This window comes from Festucalex cinctus, chromosome 10, assembly GCF_051991245.1.
Source record: "Festucalex cinctus isolate MCC-2025b chromosome 10, RoL_Fcin_1.0, whole genome shotgun sequence".
In the NCBI taxonomy this organism is placed as follows: Eukaryota; Metazoa; Chordata; class Actinopteri; order Syngnathiformes; family Syngnathidae; genus Festucalex; species Festucalex cinctus.
This window is the reverse complement of record NC_135420.1, coordinates 21,503,590-21,526,154: the sequence shown is the minus strand read 5'-3', so window position 1 is coordinate 21,526,154 and position 22,565 is coordinate 21,503,590. Positions and strand designations below refer to the sequence as shown.

General features: G+C 38.7%; 4 protein-coding genes and 1 long non-coding RNA gene across 5 annotated transcripts in view; 3 read left to right on the top strand and 2 right to left on the bottom strand.

Annotated features, from left to right (window-relative positions):
• Positions 1-239: 239 nt before the first annotated feature.
• Positions 240-4,180, bottom strand: LOC144027627 (L-selectin). Its single transcript, XM_077535313.1, has 7 exons — positions 4,061-4,180; positions 2,760-3,155; positions 2,009-2,113; positions 1,625-1,816; positions 1,414-1,506; positions 1,315-1,336; positions 240-991 (listed from the first exon to the last, which is right to left on the bottom strand). The coding sequence occupies exons 1-7, from the start codon at positions 4,086-4,088 to the stop codon at positions 961-963; spliced, it is 867 nt and encodes a 288-aa protein (XP_077391439.1). The 5' UTR covers positions 4,089-4,180; the 3' UTR covers positions 240-960.
• A 1,759-nt stretch (positions 4,181-5,939) lies between these two features.
• sele (selectin E) lies at positions 5,940-8,496 on the bottom strand. The gene is made up of 9 exons (XM_077534504.1): positions 8,444-8,496; positions 8,283-8,361; positions 7,795-8,193; positions 7,600-7,704; positions 7,320-7,511; positions 7,037-7,225; positions 6,705-6,902; positions 6,483-6,615; positions 5,940-6,393 (listed from the first exon to the last, which is right to left on the bottom strand). Exons 1-9 carry the CDS (start codon positions 8,444-8,446, stop codon positions 6,333-6,335), a joined length of 1,359 nt encoding a protein of 452 aa, XP_077390630.1. The 5' UTR covers positions 8,447-8,496; the 3' UTR covers positions 5,940-6,332.
• LOC144027176 (uncharacterized) lies at positions 6,592-8,450 on the top strand. The gene is made up of 3 exons (XR_013285392.1): positions 6,592-6,799; positions 7,045-7,432; positions 7,852-8,450. It is a non-coding gene; the product is annotated as an uncharacterized LOC144027176 (long non-coding RNA).
• A 1,553-nt stretch (positions 8,497-10,049) lies between the features above and the next one.
• Positions 10,050-11,345, top strand: LOC144027194 (14 kDa phosphohistidine phosphatase). Its single transcript, XM_077534523.1, has 3 exons — positions 10,050-10,262; positions 10,964-11,088; positions 11,163-11,345. Exons 1-3 carry the CDS (start codon positions 10,121-10,123, stop codon positions 11,253-11,255), a joined length of 360 nt encoding a protein of 119 aa, XP_077390649.1. The 5' UTR covers positions 10,050-10,120; the 3' UTR covers positions 11,256-11,345.
• Positions 11,346-14,433: 3,088 nt separating this feature from the next.
• The window catches only part of firrm (fignl1 interacting regulator of recombination and mitosis), a 35,422-nt gene continuing 27,290 nt past the window's right edge, over positions 14,434-22,565 (top strand). Inside the window, exons 1-18 of the mRNA XM_077533819.1 lie at positions 14,434-14,645; positions 14,846-14,980; positions 16,488-16,525; positions 16,620-16,708; positions 16,778-16,882; positions 16,977-17,117; positions 17,329-17,491; positions 17,591-17,675; positions 18,390-18,528; positions 18,700-18,789; positions 18,861-18,925; positions 19,016-19,164; positions 20,012-20,141; positions 20,252-20,438; positions 20,792-20,874; positions 21,134-21,185; positions 21,583-21,672; positions 21,743-21,928. Of these exons, the coding sequence (XP_077389945.1) occupies positions 14,883-14,980; positions 16,488-16,525; positions 16,620-16,708; positions 16,778-16,882; positions 16,977-17,117; positions 17,329-17,491; positions 17,591-17,675; positions 18,390-18,528; positions 18,700-18,789; positions 18,861-18,925; positions 19,016-19,164; positions 20,012-20,141; positions 20,252-20,438; positions 20,792-20,874; positions 21,134-21,185; positions 21,583-21,672; positions 21,743-21,928 (1,890 nt within the window). The 5' untranslated portion in view covers positions 14,434-14,645; positions 14,846-14,882. The remainder of the gene's footprint in view (positions 14,646-14,845; positions 14,981-16,487; positions 16,526-16,619; positions 16,709-16,777; positions 16,883-16,976; positions 17,118-17,328; positions 17,492-17,590; positions 17,676-18,389; positions 18,529-18,699; positions 18,790-18,860; positions 18,926-19,015; positions 19,165-20,011; positions 20,142-20,251; positions 20,439-20,791; positions 20,875-21,133; positions 21,186-21,582; positions 21,673-21,742; positions 21,929-22,565) is intronic.

Genomic DNA, 22,565 nt, shown 5'->3' with positions numbered 1-22,565 from the left:
TTATAAATGAACAATCTCATTTTCTGTAGGCATAAAAAAGTAGGATTTTTTTTACATTTGGCATTTTGCTACAATACTTCCTGTTTCGTTCTTCTTCTTCTTTCAAATGAACAGTCTCAACTTAAATAAATGTGTCGCCATCTAGCGGTCGATAGTGGGATTAACGCTAAAAAAAAAAAATCCACAAAATAGAAGGAACACAAGCATGGAACCTGCGATGGAGGGAAGTTTACTGTAAATACAAATAGTGTAGAAGTACAGTACTATAATGTGAGTCCACTTTCACAAACTAAGGCGTTGCTTTGAATCACGGCGCTGACACAGCCTCATGAAAACACTAATGAGTCATTTGTTTGTCCAGCACTGTTATAAATGTGTGTGAAGAAAAGTGATAACAGGTGGTGGGGTTGGTTTGCGCTCATGAGATGCAGCTAGTCTGGACGGGATGTGACTGACTACACGCTGCACTTAGAACAGGATCTCTAATAAGATAATACTGTTTGCCCAAAACCAAATGATATAATTAACAATTATAATGGAAAAGAACAGTAAAATTAAATTACCGCATAGCTTGATACCACGGTAATGGCTTCAGTCTCAAACATACAAATGAAATATTATTCATAATTTGGAGATTTTAAACTTTTATTATTGAGAGTCCTATAGGTAGATTTTAGTTGTGAGGCAGAGTCAAGCGTGTGTAATTTGGCTGTGTACGTGTAAAGGGAAAAATATCGCCATCTGGTGGACAACATAAAAACTAGTACATAATTGTAGTTAATTAAATAACCTAGTTAATATGTGACCAAATGTCTTTGTCTGTCCTAATGGATTACATTACACATTTTGGTCTGTGCAGGATTAAAAGTGAACATATGACTACAACATATGCACGTGCTTAATTAAACTGTAGATTGATGATTGATTATATGAACACAGGTTGATCTTCATTTCTCCACTTCACTTGACAGTTGCAGCTTCTTCGGTCAACCTGTGAAAGAAACAAACAAACAAAAAAAAGAAATTGTCATGCTTATAAAACTGTATAACGTTGTTGCCAAAAGCACTACTTTTAAGGACATCCTAACATCTACCAATTTTTTTTTAACAAAACAGTCCCACTCAAATGTATCTAATATATATTATATTCACTCGTTATTGTCTACCGAGGATTGCTTACACATTGCGCCTTTAAATCTTGAGGAGAAATTATGCCGTGAGGCTCCCGCGGTTTGTGAAAAAATATCAAATTGACCAAATTTGAACATATAAGGCCATTATAATCAATGTTTTCGTCAACAAATCAACGCTTACCTCACTTGGCCTGGCTTCTTTCCTGCCAGAACAAAAAAGATTATTATGGTCTGCACTCAAAGTGTTGCATTGCGCCTGAGTGTGCATGCAAACACTTACTTTTCCTGCTTTTTAACCAACTAACACACATGCAGCAGCTGCAGCAAAACGTAAGGCTTCCGCAACCCACTACAACCAGCAGGAATTTATAACCTGGGGAAATATTAATAATAATAATAATAATAATAATAATAATAATAATAATAATAGTGACTGTTATGCCAAGGAAAATATTTGTGGAAAAAAATGCAGTTAATAATGATTGGCTCACTGGCACAGACGGGTCTCGGGCCGCTCCAATAGGCCGACGTCCCGCAGGTGACCTCCGCCGAGCCGATCCTCAGGAAACCGGGGTGACATGTGAACTGGCACGTGGAGTTGACGGTGTGGTTTCCTTCTGCACAGCTGACGTTTCCGTTGGGGTGGAATAGAGGGTGGCATTCCGCAGCTGGGGGCACCGAGGCTTAACAAATGGATATTTATGTAAAAAAAATAAAATAAACCGTGTAAATAGCAAAATAAAGAAATTAGTGCTGATAAAAGGGTTTTAAGAGGATTCTCTGATACACGGCTGTCACATTAATTTCATTCCAGTCATATTTAGTGACCTCAAATGACCTTAAAGAAGTGATCTATGGTGTTGTAGTCTCCTTACCTGTTTGACAGGTGTCTCCTGCAAAGCCAGGCTCACACAGACAGGTGACGTTGTTGACGGTCTCCTGGCATCTTCCTCTTCCACATATAGTCTCGTTACATTGAGCTGTCGCAGAAACAAGATTAATTCATCAAATTCAAAGCGTCTTTTTTTTTTTCTTTTTAAGTTCAGCCGGTAAAATGGCTACCCATCTCAGGGGGCAGCCATTTTGCCACTTGCTGTCAAGTGAAAATGACATCCCAAGTTGCTCAGCTAACGGCCAATCATGGCTCAGCTTGGAATGTCACATGACCAAACTCAGAAAACAGGTGAGCCGTGATTGGTCGTTAGCTAAACCCTGAGCAACTGTGATGTTATTTTTAGTCAACAGCAAGCGACAAAATGGCTGCCCCCTTGGGTGACATCCCATTTAAGTTAACACAACATACATGCTTTTTACTTTTACTTGAGTATTTTGGTGAAAAATAATCTGTTTCATTGCGCTACTTTCATTTCAAGCTGTTATTACTTGTGCAATCTATTTTTGTCTTGGTTTATCCTAGTTAAATTTATATGGTTGGGCAATATACAAATTTGAGTCAACCAACTTTTTTTTTTCTTTTTTTTACCTTGACCACTAATTAAAAAATAATATTTACTTACTTTTTAAATTTGCTCGAGTCATATTATTCTAAAGTAACAGTACTCTTACTTGAGTACATTTTTTTGGTAACTGTGACACACTATACTTAAAAATCCTTGATTTAAAGACCTTGATAGCACACTGCATATTTCCTGTGCCTGCACTTCTCGTCGTTCCATTTCCCTCGGTTGACTCCGTTTTTGACATAGAACTCCACACACACGGGCCAGCTCTGGTTGTTGTTGGGCTCGTTTTCCGCCCACGACTCCTCGCCGACCCATGTGCTGTTATTCCCGATCCAGATCCAATCCCCGTCCTTGTGCATTCTGATGATCCCCAGCCAGTAATACGGGCTGTGGTTCCTGTCCGGCAAGAAGGAGACCAGCGCGGCGTTCTCGTCCTGGTTCTGGACGACCACCATGTCTGTGTAGTACGTCTGGCACCACTCTCGGGCCTCGGTCCACGTCATGGTGATGTTGGAGTAGTGATACGTCCATCCCAAGTTGACCCCTGCTAGGGAGCCACCTGATATGGATTTAGACATTTTAATTTTTAAAAATTAGAGATGGTTTTGGTCATTTTTAAATGAGGTGAACACACCACTTGTGTTCAAATAGCTGTTGTTTAAATGTTTAGAATGACCAGAACATTGATGCTAGTTTTACTAGCCAAATCAATAGCTTTTCACATTAGCATTATGCTAGCGGACACAAGCCATTTTTCTTAAGGCAAAAAAAGAATTTAAAAGAAATGCTTTTAAATGAGGTGAACACACCACTTGTGTTCAAATAGCTGTTGCTTAAAAGTTTATAATGACCAGGACATTGAAGCTAGTTTTGCTAGCCAATCAATAGCTTTTTACATTAGCATTACGCTAGCAGACACGAGCTTTGTATCTCAAATTTGCAAATGCTTTGTATCTCAAATAATTCACAAGTTGGGTGACATGTAAACTGAGGTACGATTTTAATCTATTGTAATAATAAAATAATGTTTTTCATTCTTGTTTTTTTTTTTTTTAATGATAATAGTGTTTTGAAAAAGTGGAAAGTGTCAAATGATCATTTCAGATAGGGTGAAAGTTTTAAGATAGTGTCTTAAATTTAGGTTTTAAGCCTGGGTGAGGGCTTCAGACCAAGTTTAATTTCAAGCAATTAGGTTTATGGTTTCAATCAGAATTACTGTTCCAAGACATGATTTGGGTTTCTAGTGAGTTGCCAGAGTTAGTGGTTAGTGATGCAAGTTAGGGTTCCAAGTTAATTTTATTTATTTATTTATTTATTTATTTATTTATTTATTTATTTATTTATTTGTTTGTTTATTTTTAATGCGCACCTAGATTTACAGTTACAAGTTAGGGTTTCAAAGCAGGGTTAGGTTATGCGGTTGTACTGAATAAAGTGGCTGACGAGTGTCATTGTAGTACCCACCAAGGAGCAGCACCAGCATCCACTTCATTTTCTGTAACCTGCAAAGCAGAAATATTGACAATAATCATAACTCACCATTGCTTACTAAGAGAATTTTCACTTACCTGAAATAGCGGAAGCTATTTGATATACACCATAGAAATAAAATATCTTCTAAATTACGTTCAAGTCGCTAATATCCCAATGAACGCTAGACAGTGGTGGTCGACTGCATTGAGCGGCGCTCTTATGGGACCTCAGGACAATACCTGGATGTTTCCGCACGGAGTGAATCCAAGTGATGATTGACAGCTACTACATTTCAACATTTCAATAAACTCTGATAAGAGCGTGGGTATGAGTCATACCTGAAAAAATCTTATTTGTATGGCAGTCAAACTCTCATTTAGAATATGGTCTGTGCATCAAATACTCCAAAAGTTGAATGATGGTTAGTGGTTACATAAGAATGATTAATGACAGTGTTGCCCTCAGTCTTGGCAGTCAAACAACAATGACGACTTCATGCAGATATGCATTCCTCCCCACTGCAAAACTGATAATAATGGACTATCTTATCTGAAAATTGCTTCCTCTGCTGCCCATCTCTGATACTCCAGGGTTGGGAGAAAAACACGAGTTCTGCAACAAAAGTGAGTACACTCCTCAGGGAAAATGTCCAAATTGTACCTCAAGTGTCAATATTTTGTGTCGGCCACCGTTATTTTCCACTGGAATCCTGCAGTGTTGATCAATGAAAATATGTGATAATGTACAGTATGTCCAAAAATGTTGGAACGTACACACTTTTTTGATATTGTGCAAATGAGTAGTTTTCAGCAACTGGTGATAACTAATAATTTGATCGATATGTTATAGTAATAATTAAATGTAAAAAAAAATACAACTCCATTTCTGTTATGTTCACTTCTATTTTTTTATTATTTTTTTCCAATTTTTTATTTTAGTCTATCAAATGTAAACATTACTGTAAAACTCTAAATAGAGTCAAATTTACGCTACCGAATTTACTGTGTGGAGAGCATAGTAGTCAGCATCTTTTTTGAAAAAAAAAAAAAAAAAAAAAGTTTCCCCTCATAATATTATTGTGATTGCAAAGTACTTTTTTTTTTTTTTTTTTTAATAACAGATGGCACAACTGCCAAAACTCGACCTCTGACTGAGTGACGTGATCGCATTAAGATTTTCAGTTGAAAGGGGTAAAAAACAAACAAACAAACTAACAAACAAACATAAAACAAAACGGAAGCAGTCAAGCATGTCAAGTGTCACAAAAAACGTCCCGAGTACGACACAACATTACTGCGAATCATTGGAACCGCTTTTGAAACCGTCGTTTGAAGCCGCTAACTACAAAAACAAACAAACAAAAAAGTTGTGCCATAGTTTCACGCTAGCCACCGTGAAAATAGGTCAACTGTTTGACCTATTTTATAGCTCACACTGATTGTTTTCTAATTCTCCCCTTGATTGAAGCCCTGCCTCCCACCGCTAGGGGCGCACTTCAACGTGACGTCACACCGGAAGGGTTGATGTGATCTTTTTTAGTGTTGTGGTAACTTAAGGTGAAACTATTCTGAGTTGATAAATCTACCTCAAATCAGCTTTCCTGGAACCGAAAACACAAGTTTCTTCTTGCAATCTATATCAACTCGCTGTTCAGGGTTAATCTCGATGTTTGTTGAACATGCTTTGTGAAATGCTGGAATTCTTCAGTATTGCACAATGAAAATAGTACAGTACTGTATGTCCAAAAATCTTGGAATGTATTCACTTTTTTGTGATTGTGCAAATGAGTAGTTTTCATCAATTGATGATAACTAATAATTTGATCGATGTTAATAGTAATAACTAGATAGAAACTCCATTTTTTGTTTTGTTCATATTTATCTTTTATTACTCAGTGCCTTCACTACATTCATACAATACATACAGTGGGGGGAAATAATAAAAGTGAGTTAAAGCTCGGCAATAGACAACATTTTGACAATAAAAATAGAGGAAATTTCATATGAAATGCTACAATAAATAATGTCACATATTACATAAATACACTAAATTACTCACAGCTTATTAAGTAGCCTACATGGCAGCGCACTATTTAAGCAACATCACACTTCCTGCGTGTTCCTAAAGGTGTAGAACAATGTGCTCAACACAAAACTCCCTTTGGGAGGAAATATATCAGCAATATGACAGAAGCGCATCATAATTTTTGGGAATTCAGCTTTTCAAAAGATCTCGTGGTCGTGGTTGGTCATGTATCTCTGTCCTATATTAGGCTGTCAATGCTGTTTTTGTAGACTTGAGGATGGTCTTCATCGTCGGAGTTGCTATACGAAAAAACAAAAGACAGCACATGAGTACAAAATGTCATCATTTGTGTAGACTCTATTGATATGAACTTTATAGGCAGCCTTACCTGTTCAGCTCAAACTTGGTTGCTTTCCTCCTCATCCGTCTCAGGATCCACATGACCAGAGACAGAGTAGACAAGGACACAGCGCCCCCTATTGTTGCACCAGCCGTAATAGCACCCACATCAGACGTGGACTCTGCACAAACAGTTCAACTAAACGTCAACGACTGACCACCAAACTCATCTACTTGCATCTTTTCACTCCATCTGATCCACTTGTCATACTTGTGCAATTTGGAGGCGCGAGGTTCCACTCGCCAAAGTGTGTGCACGCCATGCTGACTGCGCCTTGGAGTTCGTGACCTTCATGGCAGCTGAAGGTGCAGACCGTATCGTGAGGATAGGGGCTCCAGGTTGGGAGGAGGGATGGGGTGCAGTTCATATGGCCGTTTTTGGGAACTTCCGGGGCGGGGCATGTGATTGCTGTAGATAGAGAGGTGAAGGAGGAATTTAAAAAAATAATAGTAGAACGTATTAGCTTATCTTGCTAGCTTAGCTTATCAAACGTCATTTATTTTATATTATATTATATATGATATCATATCCTCTCATCTCACCTTCACAGCGCGGCATCATCTCGCTCCACTTTGCAGCCGAGGTGCACGTCACACTGCTCGGCCCCTGAAGCCGAAAACCGAGGTCACAGCTGAAAGTGCAGCTGTTCCCGTAGCTGAACCTCGTATCTGGATCATCGCCACAACTGACTGTCCCGTTGTCCAAGTGGAGAAGAGCAGGACACTGGACGGCTGCAGAACATGAGGAAAAAAACAGGAAATCAGCACTCTTGAATGTAGGAAGTAAAGTTTGGTTGTGTTTATTTTGTGAGGATTTTCCTCTCACCTTCACATGTCGGAGGCGGGTGTGACCAGTTTTTCGTGGCGGTGCACCTTAAGGGTTCCGGACGACTGAGCTGGTATCCTTCCTCGCAGGAGTACTGACACAGCGAGTCAAAGGTGAAGTTGCCATACTTGTCAATGCAGACAACGTCGCCTTTGGGAGGGATTGTCAGCTCGCTTTTGTTGCACTGAACCACTGAAATGAAGCATATTAACACAATTAGTAATCCAGTAATGTAATATTTGTTGTTTTTTTCTACCTATGAAGAAAAATAGATTCTTACCATGCTCACACTTTTCTCCATAGAAGCCTTCAAAACACTGGCACCTGTGGCTGTTTATCGTTTCCACACATTCTCCATAGACACATGAATCTTTTTGGCAAGCAGCTGTAACAAGAAGAAGGACGTTACATGCTTGAACATTGACAACATCTACACTTTAAAAAAAAATAAAAAATTCCAGTTATCTCCGCTTACCTGTGTAGCACAGAGCCATTTTCTTCTTCCTGCACCTCTCATCGTTCCACTTCCCAGGCTGCGAGCTCCTCTTGGTGTACATCTCCACGCAATCCTCGCTCTCGCCGGAGATCTTGCCTCTCACGCCGTTGTTGGGCTCATCCTTCGCCCAGTTGGTGGCCTCGGTTGTGAGGGACTTGTTGGTGCCCACCCACGTCCAGGTGCCGTTGATCTTCCGGATCCCGATCCAGTAGTAGGTGGGCTTGTCGGGCAGCCAGCTCATGAGATGGCCGATCTCCGCCTGGTTTTGGATGGCCACCATGTCGGTGTAATGCTCCTGGCACCACGCTCGGGCGTGCTCCCAGTCCATGGTGGTGTTGGGGTAGAAGTAGGACCAGCACTCAACTTGCATGGAAAACACTGAGGATGGAGGTAAACAACCATGCAACTGATAAATACATTTTCAAAAAAATTGACAGTAATGTTGGTTTGTTGGATTTTGCACCTACTTGATAAAATAAAAGCCAAGATGATCCACAAGCTGGACATTTTGGATGCACGGCTCTGAAGTAATCCACAGAAAAGTTCCTAAAAAAAAAAAAAGAAAAAAAATTAAAGTCAATCAATTTCCAGCATTCTAATGCATTCGCATAGAAAAGGCCACACTTACCATTTGAAGTGATTTATAGCAGGAGTTTCTCAGTCTTCAGTGTTCAAGTGTCAATGAGTGAGTGAGTTGATTGTGGCTGGAAGTTGCAGCAGCAGCTGCTCTTATAGGCCCTCGTCCGGGTGGGCCACCTTTCCGGGAAGCTGTTGTCAGCTTTTCGCTGGAAATTCCCACCCACCCTAGCAGCTAATGCCCAATCCACATCGTATCCTTAAAAAAAAAAAAAAAAAAAAAAAAAAAAAATCATGTGTGTGGGGGGGGGGGTATTGTCTCATTTTATTTGCCGGAAGCGCCTGATGATAGCATTATTGTCCTTCTAATGATCAGGAATATTTATTTTAGTCTTTTTCATTTTTGAAAATGGGATATTGTCAATTTTAAACTGTTCAAAAGTATTTTTATATTTCCAAATTATAAAAAAAAATAATAATAATTTAATAAATTTTCAATTTATTTTTTAGTATTTTCTTTTTATACGTATTATTGTATAAGATTTTATTGATAACATTATTCAGATCTACACAATAAGAATGCTAATATTCCTTTTATAATTAATGCAACAAACAATATTTTATTACTTGTAATAATATAGTGGAAATACGTGTGTTTGTCCCATTTTAATAAAGATTTCTTGTATAAGTTTTGCTCTTAACCATGAGTGCATATGTGAAGCACAAACATTTAAGATACGTAAAAAGCAAATTGAGAAAACTTAAAATTAACACCCTTAAAAATGAATTATTAGGTGACAGTTTCAACAAATTGTGCCGCCCCCAATGGCTGATTCCTTAACTTGAAATTTTCCACCAATTATTTCTTGTGTAGTAAGACAAAATATGAGTGGCTAGAACACATTGCACTTCATGATGATTTATTCCTGTAAGATGAACAGACGAATAGATGTGTTTGAATTGTCAGGGGAAATGCACAGACTAGCACACACCACTTTAACAATAAGAAAAAAAGTGACATGTGGAAAGCAAAAAAAAAAAAAAAGTGATAAGAACGGAAATGTAACACAATGCAATGGCAGCAACTACAAAGACAGCACTGGTACTTTAATGGGTGTCTTGGGACGGGGGAAATGTGAATCGCGGGACCTGAGGCGCCTGCCGGCTGGCCGCCTGCCTTTCCAGAAGTGACAGTTCGTTTCCTTCCTGCATGGCTGACTTGAAGTTTGCATGTTGTTGACACCTTTTCACCTCCCACAGTTCCTCTGAAAAATTATACAACAGCGTTTATTGGTCCTCAGGAAGAGTTCACTTTTTTGTTTGGCTTTGTTGGAACTTCCACAACAGATTTTTTTTTTTCTTTCTTCTGTTCTCTTTGTGATTCGTTAATTTGCTGGGCCCCACTTCATATATCTATCTATCTATCTATCTATCTATCTATCTATCTATCTATCTATCTATCTATCTATCTATCTATCTATCTATCTATCTATCTATCTATCTATCTATCTATCTATCTATCTATCTATCTATCTATCTAATCTATCATCTTATTGACTTTACTTCCACTTTTGACCAGTTGAGGGCGCAATTATATAAAACTGTTTTTGTGAGGTGGGAAAAGGTGACTGTCCCTTTAAGACCGGAAGTACAAATTGCATCCTTATAAGGCCTTATTTCCTGAGCCCTCTTGTCTATGGTCTAAACGTCATAGAAACAGAAAGTAAGCATGTCGGAGTCCCTGGCTGCAATCCCCGATGTGGAGATTGATCCAGAGGGAACCTTCAAGTACATTTTGGTTCGAGTGAAAGTGAAAAACGGCGATGTCGGCAAAAACATCGTTCGCGGTACAAAAAGTGCCGAGTATCACAGTAAGTCAATGGAAATGTCACAGTTTAGCACTAGTGCAGAGGTGTCAAAAATGTTCAAGGATCATTTCACGTTGCAATGAATACAAAACAAAATGCTTATCTTTAGTGTAAACGGCGACAAGTTTAAGGGCATTTATAATTATCAGCGCTTTGCCTTTTTAGGGAAGAGCAGCATCTATAGCTTGCTTTCATTTTAGGAAATTAGAGAAATTCAACAGTTCGAACCGTTTATTTGTGCTATAAAGTCAAATTTTTTTGCAAATAATTAATTGCATCACACGTTGTTACACAGTAAATAAATAAACTTGCCAGTAAACTGGTCAGTTTGCAGCTTGTGTACTAAATTTACTAAAAATAACTAAACACACCACTATTAATATCTAAACTGTTGTCAACAAAAGTGAGAATGTCCCTATGTGAAAATGTACAAGTCATGCACAATTAGCCATTTTCTCCTTATTTTTATAGCTGTTTTTTTTTTTTTTTTTTTTTTTAAAGGGAGTCAAAGTAAAATTACATTTTGGCACTCTTTCGAGGGTGGTTCTGGATTTTGACACCTGTGCACGCGCACAAACTAGGATGGCCTTTTAGTGGAAAATTAAAAGTTCAGCAGAAATGATCACCGTGTGTCCAGTAGAATGGGCTACTTCAAGCCGCTATCTTTTCAGAACCACTCACGGTGTGCTCCGAATTATTTGCAGATCATATTTTTGAGAAAGTCCAGCCAGCCGTGGAGGCCTTGGGCATGGAGTGTCAGTGCCTGGGTGGAGGGAAGATAGAGCACAAGAGTCAGGAGAAAAAGATAAGGGTGTTTGGAGAGTCCACTGTAAGCCATTTTTTTCATATTTCTATGGGTTTTAGTTGTTTCTTGCTTGAGTACAGCTTCTTTTGTTTTTCCAGGGTTTTGGTAAAGCAGACCACTCCATTTCAGTAGAGACGTTGAAGAGCGTCTTCGCTGACTACGAGATCACCTGGAGTGACGACAAGAAATAAGCTAATTTCTTCACCTTTGTATTGTTTAAAAAGCCGGGGTCAAACTCTGTATTTATGTTTTTTATGTAATAAATACACCAAAGCAACCAATGTCAGTCCAGGTTAAATTTTTATTTTTTATTTTTTAAAGGATAGGATAAGCAAGCCTTTCTCAGAAATGGAATCGTCCATACTTTTACTTTTACTTGACTGTAATCACAATGAGAAGCTGACTGCCAAGCGTTAAGTCCATACAGGATGGAGTGAGACATTTGGAGGAAGTGTTTCATTATTTTAATTCTAAACCCAAAAGGGAAAGAGTCGCTTTTGCTTCTTATCGTGGTTAAATGTTTATATTCGTGAAGTGTGTGACATTTAACTGCTGTTAAGGCCACGAGACTGCCAAACTAAATTGAAGCAGAAAAGTGCAACACACTGCTCTGTTTGTCTTTTCTTTATCTCAACTTGTTTCCAGAATGATAGGTGTGCATTTGACCATGTGTAAAAACAAACTGTAAGAAGAATTTCTATGGCAACTGACTTCTGGTCTCCAGATGAGAGCAAAAGCAATATTTTGGTTTCTTGAGTCACCTGCCATGACGTCCCTGCGAGTGAGATTATGAGCAATTCAAAATAGCAGCTTTAGCACAAAAACTTGAGGCCTGTAGCACCCTATAATGTAATAAATTCCTGAAAATGTAATAAAATTGCACAAAAATAGAATAAGGCCCAATCATAATGTAATCAAAAATATCCTGACTGATATTGTAATAATATTTTACTGATAATTCTATATCATATATCCCAGCAACAAGTGGGTGGAGCCTATTTTGATGTCTGAGTGACCTCCATCTGAAAATGTATTTTATTTATTTTTTACATTTTTGGTGAAATTATTACATTGCTCATCTCTGTGTGCCCTGTGATTGGCTGGCGATCGTGCAGTTCAGGGTGTACTCCGCCTACTGCCTGAACCCAGCGGGGATAGGCTCCAGCACCCCAGCGACCCTTGTGGGGAATAAGAAGTCATGGAAATGGATGCAGGGATTAAAATATTACATTATTGAGCACATCTTTAATTGCGTTTTGATTGGGTTTAATCTGATGCTGTCAGGTGTGTTGCTTACTCACTGCTCATCTACTCCCTTGGGATTATAGTGACCAGATGAGTGTAATTAAGTTTATGAGTATATAATAACCACTACATCCCCTTCCTGGTGTTTTCACACGTGAGTTGACTTAAGTTCCCGAAGGTGCATGTCGGCACTTAAGCACTGGAGCCATTTTTATCATCACCTTCATTGTTTTGTTATGAATCTACCTTGAAGAGGAATGGGAAGCTTCACCTTGAACGGACCCAACATAGCATGCTGGCAACACTGCCAATTACCTTGTGACCTTGAAAAGAGAAAAACAAAAGCTGTCTTCCTTCCAGGTTGCATCCTTCAACCGGAGCCAGTTTCCTGTGAGACGCTAAACTTTCCGATAGCCTGAAACGGGCAGCAGCGAGGGAAAGTCTTCAGCTGCGGGACTCGGCCCTCTTCTCGGAAAACTTATCTGCGCCAGTTTAGTGTTTGAGGGGGGAAGTGTTGTCATATGGGAAAAGCCCATGACAGAAACTTGAGGTTATTAGCGAGTTATCAGTTTCCTTCAAATGGAAACTGATGACAATGAGGCAAGTGATGAGTTTCAATTTCCGTTTCTATATTCAGAAACATGACATTATTCCAAACTTACAGAACATGCCTAAACATAAATCAATTAAGTTTCATGGTTTGGTCCTTAACATGTCAACAGATAGGCAAAAATGTTGATCATTCTTTTACAAAGTAAAAAATGAAGTTTGCAAATGTTTTATTTTTGTTATGACTGTTCTTGGGTTGGGTCAGGGGCTCATTGTTTTGATGTTGATGTTATCAGTTGCTAATTAGTTGCTATGATGATGTACAGCCACTCTTAGCCTGTCTAGCAAATCTTGCACACACCTCACGTGACAATTTGGATTCAAGACAAAAAACAGAAATCAGAAAATTGAGGGGTTGATTTTCCGACGATTTCAAATAAAGGTAAGTTCTTCAAATGATTCATCATTTACCAAAAATATTTAGCGACTAATTTGATAATCGATTACTTTTCCAATAATTGTTGCACCTCTACATACATGAGTAACATCAGTAAAACGAAAAAAATAAAATAAAATAAACCTGCCAATTTGAACGAGAAAAAAAAATCAAGTAGGCCTACTTTAAAATCAAGACAAAACAAGACGCTGTCACAGAAAAAGGCAAAAAGCACTTATGGATTTGCCAAAATGAAATTCCTTCCTGGGCCGACGGCAGCAGACACCTCCGGCACGCTGCCGGGAAACACAGCGAGGTGAAGGTGCGATTGTTTACTCCACATTTCAACACGTCATAAGAGAAACAATAGCTTTCCCACACACCGAGCCCATCTGCTCCCGCACGGCCAACTCCAGATGAAGATTAGGAATTCCAAAATGCACTCGTCATTGATATGAAGTAGGGTCTTAGGCTACTTAATGACTACATGACTACTTAATGACTAAATGACTACTTACAGTGTTGACAGATATATTAAAAAATGCTTCATGTAATATTTCCCAAGTTTTTTTTCTTGTGAAAAATATATCCTGTAATATAAAATTGGGTAGTCAATCGTCCACTCCAAGGTTTTTCATTATGTGTGCGTGTTTGTAATACACAATCTTTATTTTAAAAAATACAGTTATAAAAATTATACAAATTGGACATTTTTTCTTGATAACATCCGAAATGCAATGAACACACTGGCCAACACATTTTTTTTTCAAACAACATTTTTAATTTAAAGATGAAAGTAAACCATTCTAGATTTTTTTATTCGCTGATTCCGAATCTACCCTCATTTTATCAATCAATAATTAGCTATAATAATCAACAACAGCAATAATAATAATAATAATAATAATAATAATAATAATAATACAGTTAGTAATAGATTTTTTCCCCCTGAGCATCAAACTTAAAAACAAATAAATTAAAAAAAGGGGGGGAAGGAAAAAAAAAGGAAAAAGAAAAACGGAAAGACATTTTTTAAATCAGTGTCCCAAAATACATTTTTGTAATTTTTTAAGTAAATGAAGAGTAGACAACGAAAGAAAAAAAACAACAGTATGCCAGAGGGGGTGAGGGAACTGGAAGTACGTGACGCCATATCCGCTGAGAACTCTGCCGCGCGAGACATGAAAGTAGCTACCTTGCTACGCTTCACAAATTTTACGGTCGAAAAGGAATATTTTAAACATGTAATGGTCATATAGCGGGTGGAACAATTTAACACAATTAGTAAAGTGACTGATTCCAGACATGAGGATGACGACAGAAGTTCGCGACAGGAGTTCGCCTTAAGTTTGTAAGTAATAAAGACGATGCTATGCTAAGGTGCTACATAAAACAAAACAAAACAGTGGGCTCAAATTATCTTAGCCCCGTAATTCCCCCTTTAAAGACTGCAGTGAAAGTACACATGTTGTTGTGTGAACTTTACGAGCTGACTCACGACTAAAGTGACTCACTTATTATGTTGACTACTGTATTGTGTCGTTCGGACAGCGTGTCCGATCTCCTCCGGCAGACTGGCGACATCATCATGTCCCAGACCAACACTTCTCTCCTGGACGAGGTGGTGCAGTGGAGCCAGGAAACCTGCCGCCGGGAGCTCAAGGCTGTCCTGCCCAAACTTAATATATCCTTTCTCGGTCCCCTCTTGTCATATAAGTGTCCATAATTGAAATTAAAATCAGGAGATATCCAGCATTATGTTTTGAAACACCACCCATTTGTTATTCCATCACAAACAAACAAACAAACAAACAACAAAACAAACCAGCAAAAACCCTCAGCAAACTGCACATATGAGTGTGTATAGGACTCAATATTTGCATCTTGGGAAGGATTTAAGTTTAACCTGGTTTTTGTAAGTGGACGTTGAAGCGTGCCTTCACTTATGGGAGGCACAAGCTTGCTTTTTAAATAGATTCCAATGTGATGAAAATGAATGTCGACTAGCTGCTGATGACATCATTGATGGTTTTTTTCAGTACAGTGCTGTAATTTAAAAATACATGTAGGGGTGGGTGATATGCCCTAAAAATTATATCACGATATTTCAAAGAAATTTGCGGTGACGATATTTTTGACAATATTGCTAATAATTACTGAAATATAGATTTGTGATTGGTGCTTCGGAATAATAGCACTTTTATTGTAGCACAATATTTAAACCACCTTTTTATTTTTCAAAATTGAAATGTGAACATTTTGCAACTATATCAACCGTAATGGAATGAAAGTAAATAAAAACAGGCCAAGTCAGTGGCAAATTGCATGAGTCAAGAAAGTCCATTATTTTGTCCTTGTGTTGTAGAGGCAAAAAAAAATAAAAAATCACCAATGATACGGTAGCAGCCCGTTCGTGGTGTCATGCTTTGTACATCGCAGGCAAGTGTATTATTGAAAAATGTTTTTCCCCTGTGATTGTTTCAGCAGTGGTTATTTTGACGGAACCGGCAACCCTCCTGCATAATTTTGCCGTGAATGTCTCTGATTGGTCAATCAGAAGAGCGAGAAAATGCCATGATTGCTTGTAGATTTTACTAGCTGTTATGAATAACACAAATGTGCATGTTTTCTCCGCTGCGCGACAAACAATACGCGACCGCTTTTATTATCCAACCACTTTCTGCTTTTTTATTTTTTCCATAAGGAGTGTGTCTAATCAAGAGCGCTCCAGTAATTAACTGTTTTCACGCCAAACAACACGAGCTGTTTCCATTTCCTCGCATCCTCTTAACTTTAACGGCAGCAGTTTTCCTGCACAATTTGCAAAGGATTGTATGTTTTTGCATTATATCTGACAGTCTTGTAACCAAACAGCCTCCACATGACAAAGGCAGCTCACAGCCTTACACGCACGACGCCATGTACGTCCAAATGGACACAAAGACTTATGATGTGATATTTCAAATTTTTATCACCCAAAAAAATACACCGGTAATATCGTAGAAGGTATGCTATAGAACACCCTAAATACATGTAGGTGGAAAAGTTTTAAAATCCTCTATATTCACTGACAATGGACAGCTGTTAATGGTAACAATTTAAATCTAAATGAATTGTTACCATTGTTAAAGCTTACTGATTTTCATTCAGTGTGTTGATGACTTGCTGTGGTTTTCTTTGACTGCTCACACATTTTACATCACAAGTCTGAGAGCTGGGATGATCATATACGTAAGTTACATTAACTTATTTTTAATAACTAATCCTATTTGATCAATTTTATTATATCATTGTGCATCCCCTCACCCACGTAACTTTCCCATAGGTGTACTGAAGATAATAACAGACATGTTCCTCCCTCATGTTGCTGTATCAGACCTGGAAAAGGAATGCTTCTCCCAAATTTTACCAAAGGCAAATGGCACACGTTTGCACTGCACAATTCTGTTTTCTTGTTCTTGACCGTCTTTGCCATATCTCCAGGCGGTGACCATGTTTGACAGTATGATGAACGAGCTTTCAATGCAAGTTGGAGGCTTGTCCAGTCAAAACACAGAGTTGTGTTCCTTACTGAGGAACATTCTGAAGGTAGATTACCACATCTTTATTCTTCAGACACGGCGACTACATGGTCGTCCTTTGTCTACGTTGACAATCTATATTGATAAGACTTTATTTCCAGTCACTGATGCAGATCATTGATGCGATGTCTGCATGTGTGCGTCACGTCTGCTCGTATGACGAGGTCCCGGACCTTTTGTCTATCCGCACTTTACCATCATGCATCCTGAAGGTTCTACGAGACACTTTCCAGCACTGTAAGGTGAGTCTCTCCAGTACTATCTACAGTGGCTTTTTTTTCTTCAATATTGTGATTATATGCAATTATTTTTTCAAGTTCCTTTTCCATGTTTTTTTTTTTTTTTGTCAACGTAAGCAGTAAATTTTGTATGACAAATCCCAGAGTAATTGATGATCTAATAATAGAGACAATCTGTTAATTGAAATGAAATTTCTTGGCATATTGTCAACAGGAGAGCGAGGTGGTCTACTGCGGCCGTCTATCCCTGGTGGCTGACCTTCTGCAGAGCCTCTTCAAGGAAGCCTACACCCTCCACAAGGCCCTTTTGGAGCTCCTGGACAGGCTGTCCCTTGATAACAGCGCCTCTGAAGAAGAGGTGTCTGACATTGTCACAGGTTGTACCAGCTGCGGAGATGACCACTGTGTCATTTCCGTCATCAAGCTTATTTGCCGTTGAAATTAACGTAACGTTTTGTTTTCATAATCTTCCTCAGTAATTCACAGCCTGCTGGACATTTGCTCGGTCATCTCGAACCTGGACATGGCGCTGCATGCAAACACGTGGAAGTTTCTCATCAAGTCAGTGCCACAAATACTCATCATGTTGGCTCAAACTCAGAAATGCATAAATAATAGTGGTAAATATTAAACAAGGGATGAAAATACAATTTATTATTAGAATAACCATTTAAAATTCTTTATTAAAGGTTGCAAATGTAAATATCTAAATGTACTTTAGAAACAATTTTAAATAAATTACAAAAAAAAGAATGTACATAAAAAAATCAATTAGTTTTTGTCCATCTTGAAAATGACATCACAGTTGCCTAAGTATCGACCAATGAGCCATGATTGGTTAACTTGTTACTTGAGCCCTGGTTAACTGTGATGTCATTTTCAGTCAAAAGCATCTGTCAAAATGGCCGCCCCCGAGATGGGTAAAAATAGGTGGATTTTTCTGCTTTATTCGTATTCCACAAACGTAATATTAATCAGAATACAATGTTTAGATTAGTGGGCCTGAATACAACATATTATTATAAAGACATTTTTGGGTTGACTTCCCCCCTAAGTATTTATTTTGTGTAAATATTGTGAATATAAATATGTAATACAAAACATATACTTTAAAATATTTGTTTTATTAGAAATATCCCAAAAATGCATTTGTTATTGCAATGCAGATTAATTTGTTTGTTTATTAAAAAAAATAATAATCTTAAAAAAAAACACATTAACTTGCAGTAATGAGGGAAAAAAAATCTGAATGAGATTATTTTTCAAAATGCTCAGACAGAGTCTCAAGTACCAGTCGTTGGTGGAGGAGCATCTGCACCACGGCGACATCAGCGCCAGCCTGTGTGACAACCTGTTGGCTTCCTTCCACGCCGCCGTGGATCTGGCCGAGCAGATAAAGCAGGCCGCTCTGCAGGTTGGTGGCTGCAAGCTTGGCAGTCAGCACAACTGTATCCCACATATAGAATAATGGCTTCCACTTCCTGGGGTAACCCCCTCGCTCGATGTATTTTTTTTATTGTATAAGGTATTTTCAAGTCAAAGGTCTCAAATGCGTCTTTATCAGCTGTTTGATTTGTTTTTCTAGGAGGCAACACAGAGCGCAGAACACAAGCTGTTCCAGAAAACTGCCAAGATGTGCAGATTTTTTGCCAACACTTTGGTTCATTACATAAAGGTCAGAAACAAAAACAAAAACGTCTTGTTATGTAATCATCTTCAACATTGACATCCTTGCTCTTTTAACAGGAATTCAAGACTTTTTTAACAAAGTCTTGCGGTCGCTTTCATCAAATGTACCTCCAGATTATCAGGTACATGAGATCTGCTTGACTTTACGACAACAGATGCAGTATTTGTCTTGGCTCGTTTGAGCAACGTGGAAATGTGTCACTATCTTTCAGTAAATTCCCTCCCAGCTTGTGTGCTCCAGCGTTGCCCCCGTCTCTTTCCGAGGAGCTGACCGCGGCGGCCCTTGTTCCCATGGATGCGCTTGTTTTTCAGCTCTTGCCTCTCAGGCCGTTTGCTGAAGTCGTCTTGCAGGAAGACCCGAGTAAGTTTGGCGTTTAAATGTACAAATTCAGGGATTTTCCAACCCCAGTTTACGCCAGAATAATCCCATGGCAAAAATGTCAAAAATAGTAGTATCAGTACTGTCTCAAGTTATTCTCTTGCTGGAAGCGATTACTGTTTTTGTTGTATGAATAACAACATGTACGGTAGATAGGCTAATTGTACTTCCTTCAGTCAAATGGAAGAAATTGTAATTATGCCTCTCACGATACGTTGCTAACATAGAAAGATGAATGAATTAGTAAATAATAATTTTCTGACAAATTACATGATTTCCCAGATGATCTCATGGCACAGTAGTGTGTCAAAACTTTTATACCGTTTTAATGAAGGGTTTGTATTTTGTTTTATTGTAAATATAGTATATAGAAAAGAAAATAGTACATATTTTTCCAAATAAAACATACTTTTCAGATGTTTTGTAAGTATTGTAAATGACAAGATAAAGTATAATTGGGAATTAAATTCATTGAAAAATAAAATACAAACTTAAAACACATTTTCATATATAATTTATTTATTTTTTTTATATAAGTGTAAGCAATATCTAAAATTCATTTTAAATGTGTTTTGACATTTTAAATAATATGCATTTTAAAATTAATAAATAAGATTTAAATTAATATTTTTTTTAATGTAATTAGGGCAGTGCATGACAAATGCATGCTACCATGTTGACTGACTTAATAATAAAATTAATTCACCTCTTCACAAACCCCCCATTCGTTGCAGAAAAAACGGTATTATTTTCTACAATGTTTTATTTATTTTTGAACATTTGAATCAAAATAAAGTCCTCTAATGAACAGTTGGACTTTTCCACACAGGCTTAAGTCCGCAGCATGAACTTCCTCAGTGCCTTTTGCTGGCGAACGTGCTGGATCAGTTGGCCTCCCAGCCTGAGGAGGTGCTGCAGCTTTGGCACGCTGGCAGTCAGTTTTCAGAGGAAACACCTAGGTAATGTTGCAGCATGCACCTTTTGTGAACGGATGAATATTGAAGTTGCATCTCACACAGTGAGCAGTGTTATGAAGAAAGGAAGGATGGACTCAAATGTTTCCTTTCAGGCTTCCTCTGTACCGGGCGGTCTTCTGTAGTTTCCAACGTTGCTATGCCGAGCGGAAGCTGCCCGTGTCGTTGCCGGGAGTGATGACGAAAGGGCAGGCCCAAGCTCAGGTGTCTCTGCACCATCACGTGTGTGTGCACCTCTGCGCCAGCGTCGCTGTTCTCGCTCCACTTTACTTCCCTGTTCTGGTGAGTTTGACTAGGAATCATTAAAAAAATAAAATGAAATGCACTTGTGTGGTTTCTTAGCTAGCCATGTGTAGAAGTATGGTCAACATAATTCCGGCACATTTCAAATGACCTGCGTGAGTAAGTTTCACTTTGAGAGTTAGGTGTGAAATCTGGTGTTTGTTTTTGACTCTAATCTCATTTCGTCTCCTGGTGGAGGGATTTCCTCTCATTTCCTCTCTTTCCTCTCCTACAAGCAACACTTCCACTTTCATTTTTTTCTTTCATCTCATTTCGTGAAAACACTTTCTCCGTTTTCAATGCAGCCACTCCCCCCCCCTTTTTTCATTGTTATTAATTTATTTCCCTTTCAGGAGCGGTGCTTGTTGGAGGCCACGCTGCAGGCTGACACGCAGACTGCTCTGTTGGCTACAGATGTGTGGTGCTTCACTGCGAGGTGAGGAAGACTTCTTGGCATCACGTGCAGATGTTAAAAAAAAAATTTCTGAAATTTTTTTTCCCCTGAAAATGTTGAAATATGACTTAGTCTCCAATTCTATTAGGCTAAAGGGATGCTGCCAGTGACATCGCTGCAGATTGAAAAGCAACTAAATCCTCAGCCCACTTTAACACTGTCAATCACATGATCACATTTATTGTTCAGTGTTTCTACTTTCTATGTATTTGACTGATTTTATTTTTTATTTTTTTGCTAGGTACGGAACAGCAGAACTTTGCCTCCATCATGTCCTCCTCATTGCTCACCTGGTGGGTATTCTACAGGATCCTCTGCCCCAATTTGTGGAATTTCGGAGTTGCTCAAGGAAGCAGAAAAACAAACATCAAACGGCATCACACGCTTTAAAGCTTTGACATCCAGCGTCACATATGTGTCATGTGTGTGATACTAGCTAACTGAAAGAAACGAGTATTAAGCACCTGTCAGTGTGGCGCCGTTCTGTATGGAGCTAAAATAACTCTAAATCCCATAATCTCTCTGTGGGTTATGAATCCGGGTGGGGACCCAGACTGAGGTGACGATTGATAACACCTTTTCCATAATCCCGTCAATTTGGCCATCTCACACGTTTGCATCCGATCTCGGAACCCCCCTCTGATTGTTCACACGACATGAGGACCGTTCTCTTCACTTCTGCCTCCTCAGGTGAAAACCTGCTCAGCTGAGTGCTATCAGAAGTCCCACCTGGGTTTACTGCTCAGACGCATGCTTTTCCTCATGACGCCCGGCCACCAGGTTAGCAGTATCCGCATACTGTACAGTAATCCCGCCTCATTCTCGTTGTAAAATATGTTTTTGAACCTAGATGGATTTCTTGGCACGTTTCCCTCTATCCGAGGCTGAAAATCTCCCAATATGGCGCCACGTCCTCCTCAGAGCGCTGTCAAACGATGCCCGTCAACGCGTGGAGGCGGACGTCATCGCTTTAGCTCAAAAAGTTGTGACCGACTGGCAGAGCGGAGGCTACAAACTGGGCCAAGTGGACAAAGTGGTGAGGACAGTAATATTATAATCAGAGTCCAACATTGTTACGTTGAAGTAAACATTCATCCCACAAGGAGGGTGTATGCAGAGGCATAGTTAGTCATTAGGCAAGGCAAGCAATTGCTTGGGGCCCCCAGAGGGCCAACAGATTTGACGCAAACCGCATAGCTTTCACATTAGCAGTGCATGACAATTGACTGTCTCAAATTCCCTTGGTCAGGTTTTTTTTACTTGAAAAAACTAACCATGTATAGTAAGGCTGATTATTTTTTTATTTTTGTAAATGATAATGAATAGGAGTAAAGCTTTTAAAAACAAAAACAAAAAAAATGACGATGTAGTTTTTTTTTAAATAACCATGTTGTGTAAAGCTTTTTTTTTTTTTTTTAAAGAACATATATAGTAAGGCGTTTTTTTGTTTTTTTTGTTTTTTTTGTTTTTAAACAGCCATAAGGCATTTCCCCCCCCCCCCCCCCCCCCCCCAAAACGACTGTTTAGTAAGTTTTATTTATTTTTTTCGGGGGGGGGGGGGGGGGGGGGGGGGTGCAGTAAGGATTTTTTTTTTAAAAGGCCATCTTAGTAAGGAGATTTTTTTTTTTAATATATATTAAAAAAACAAACAAACAAAAAACGACCATATATAG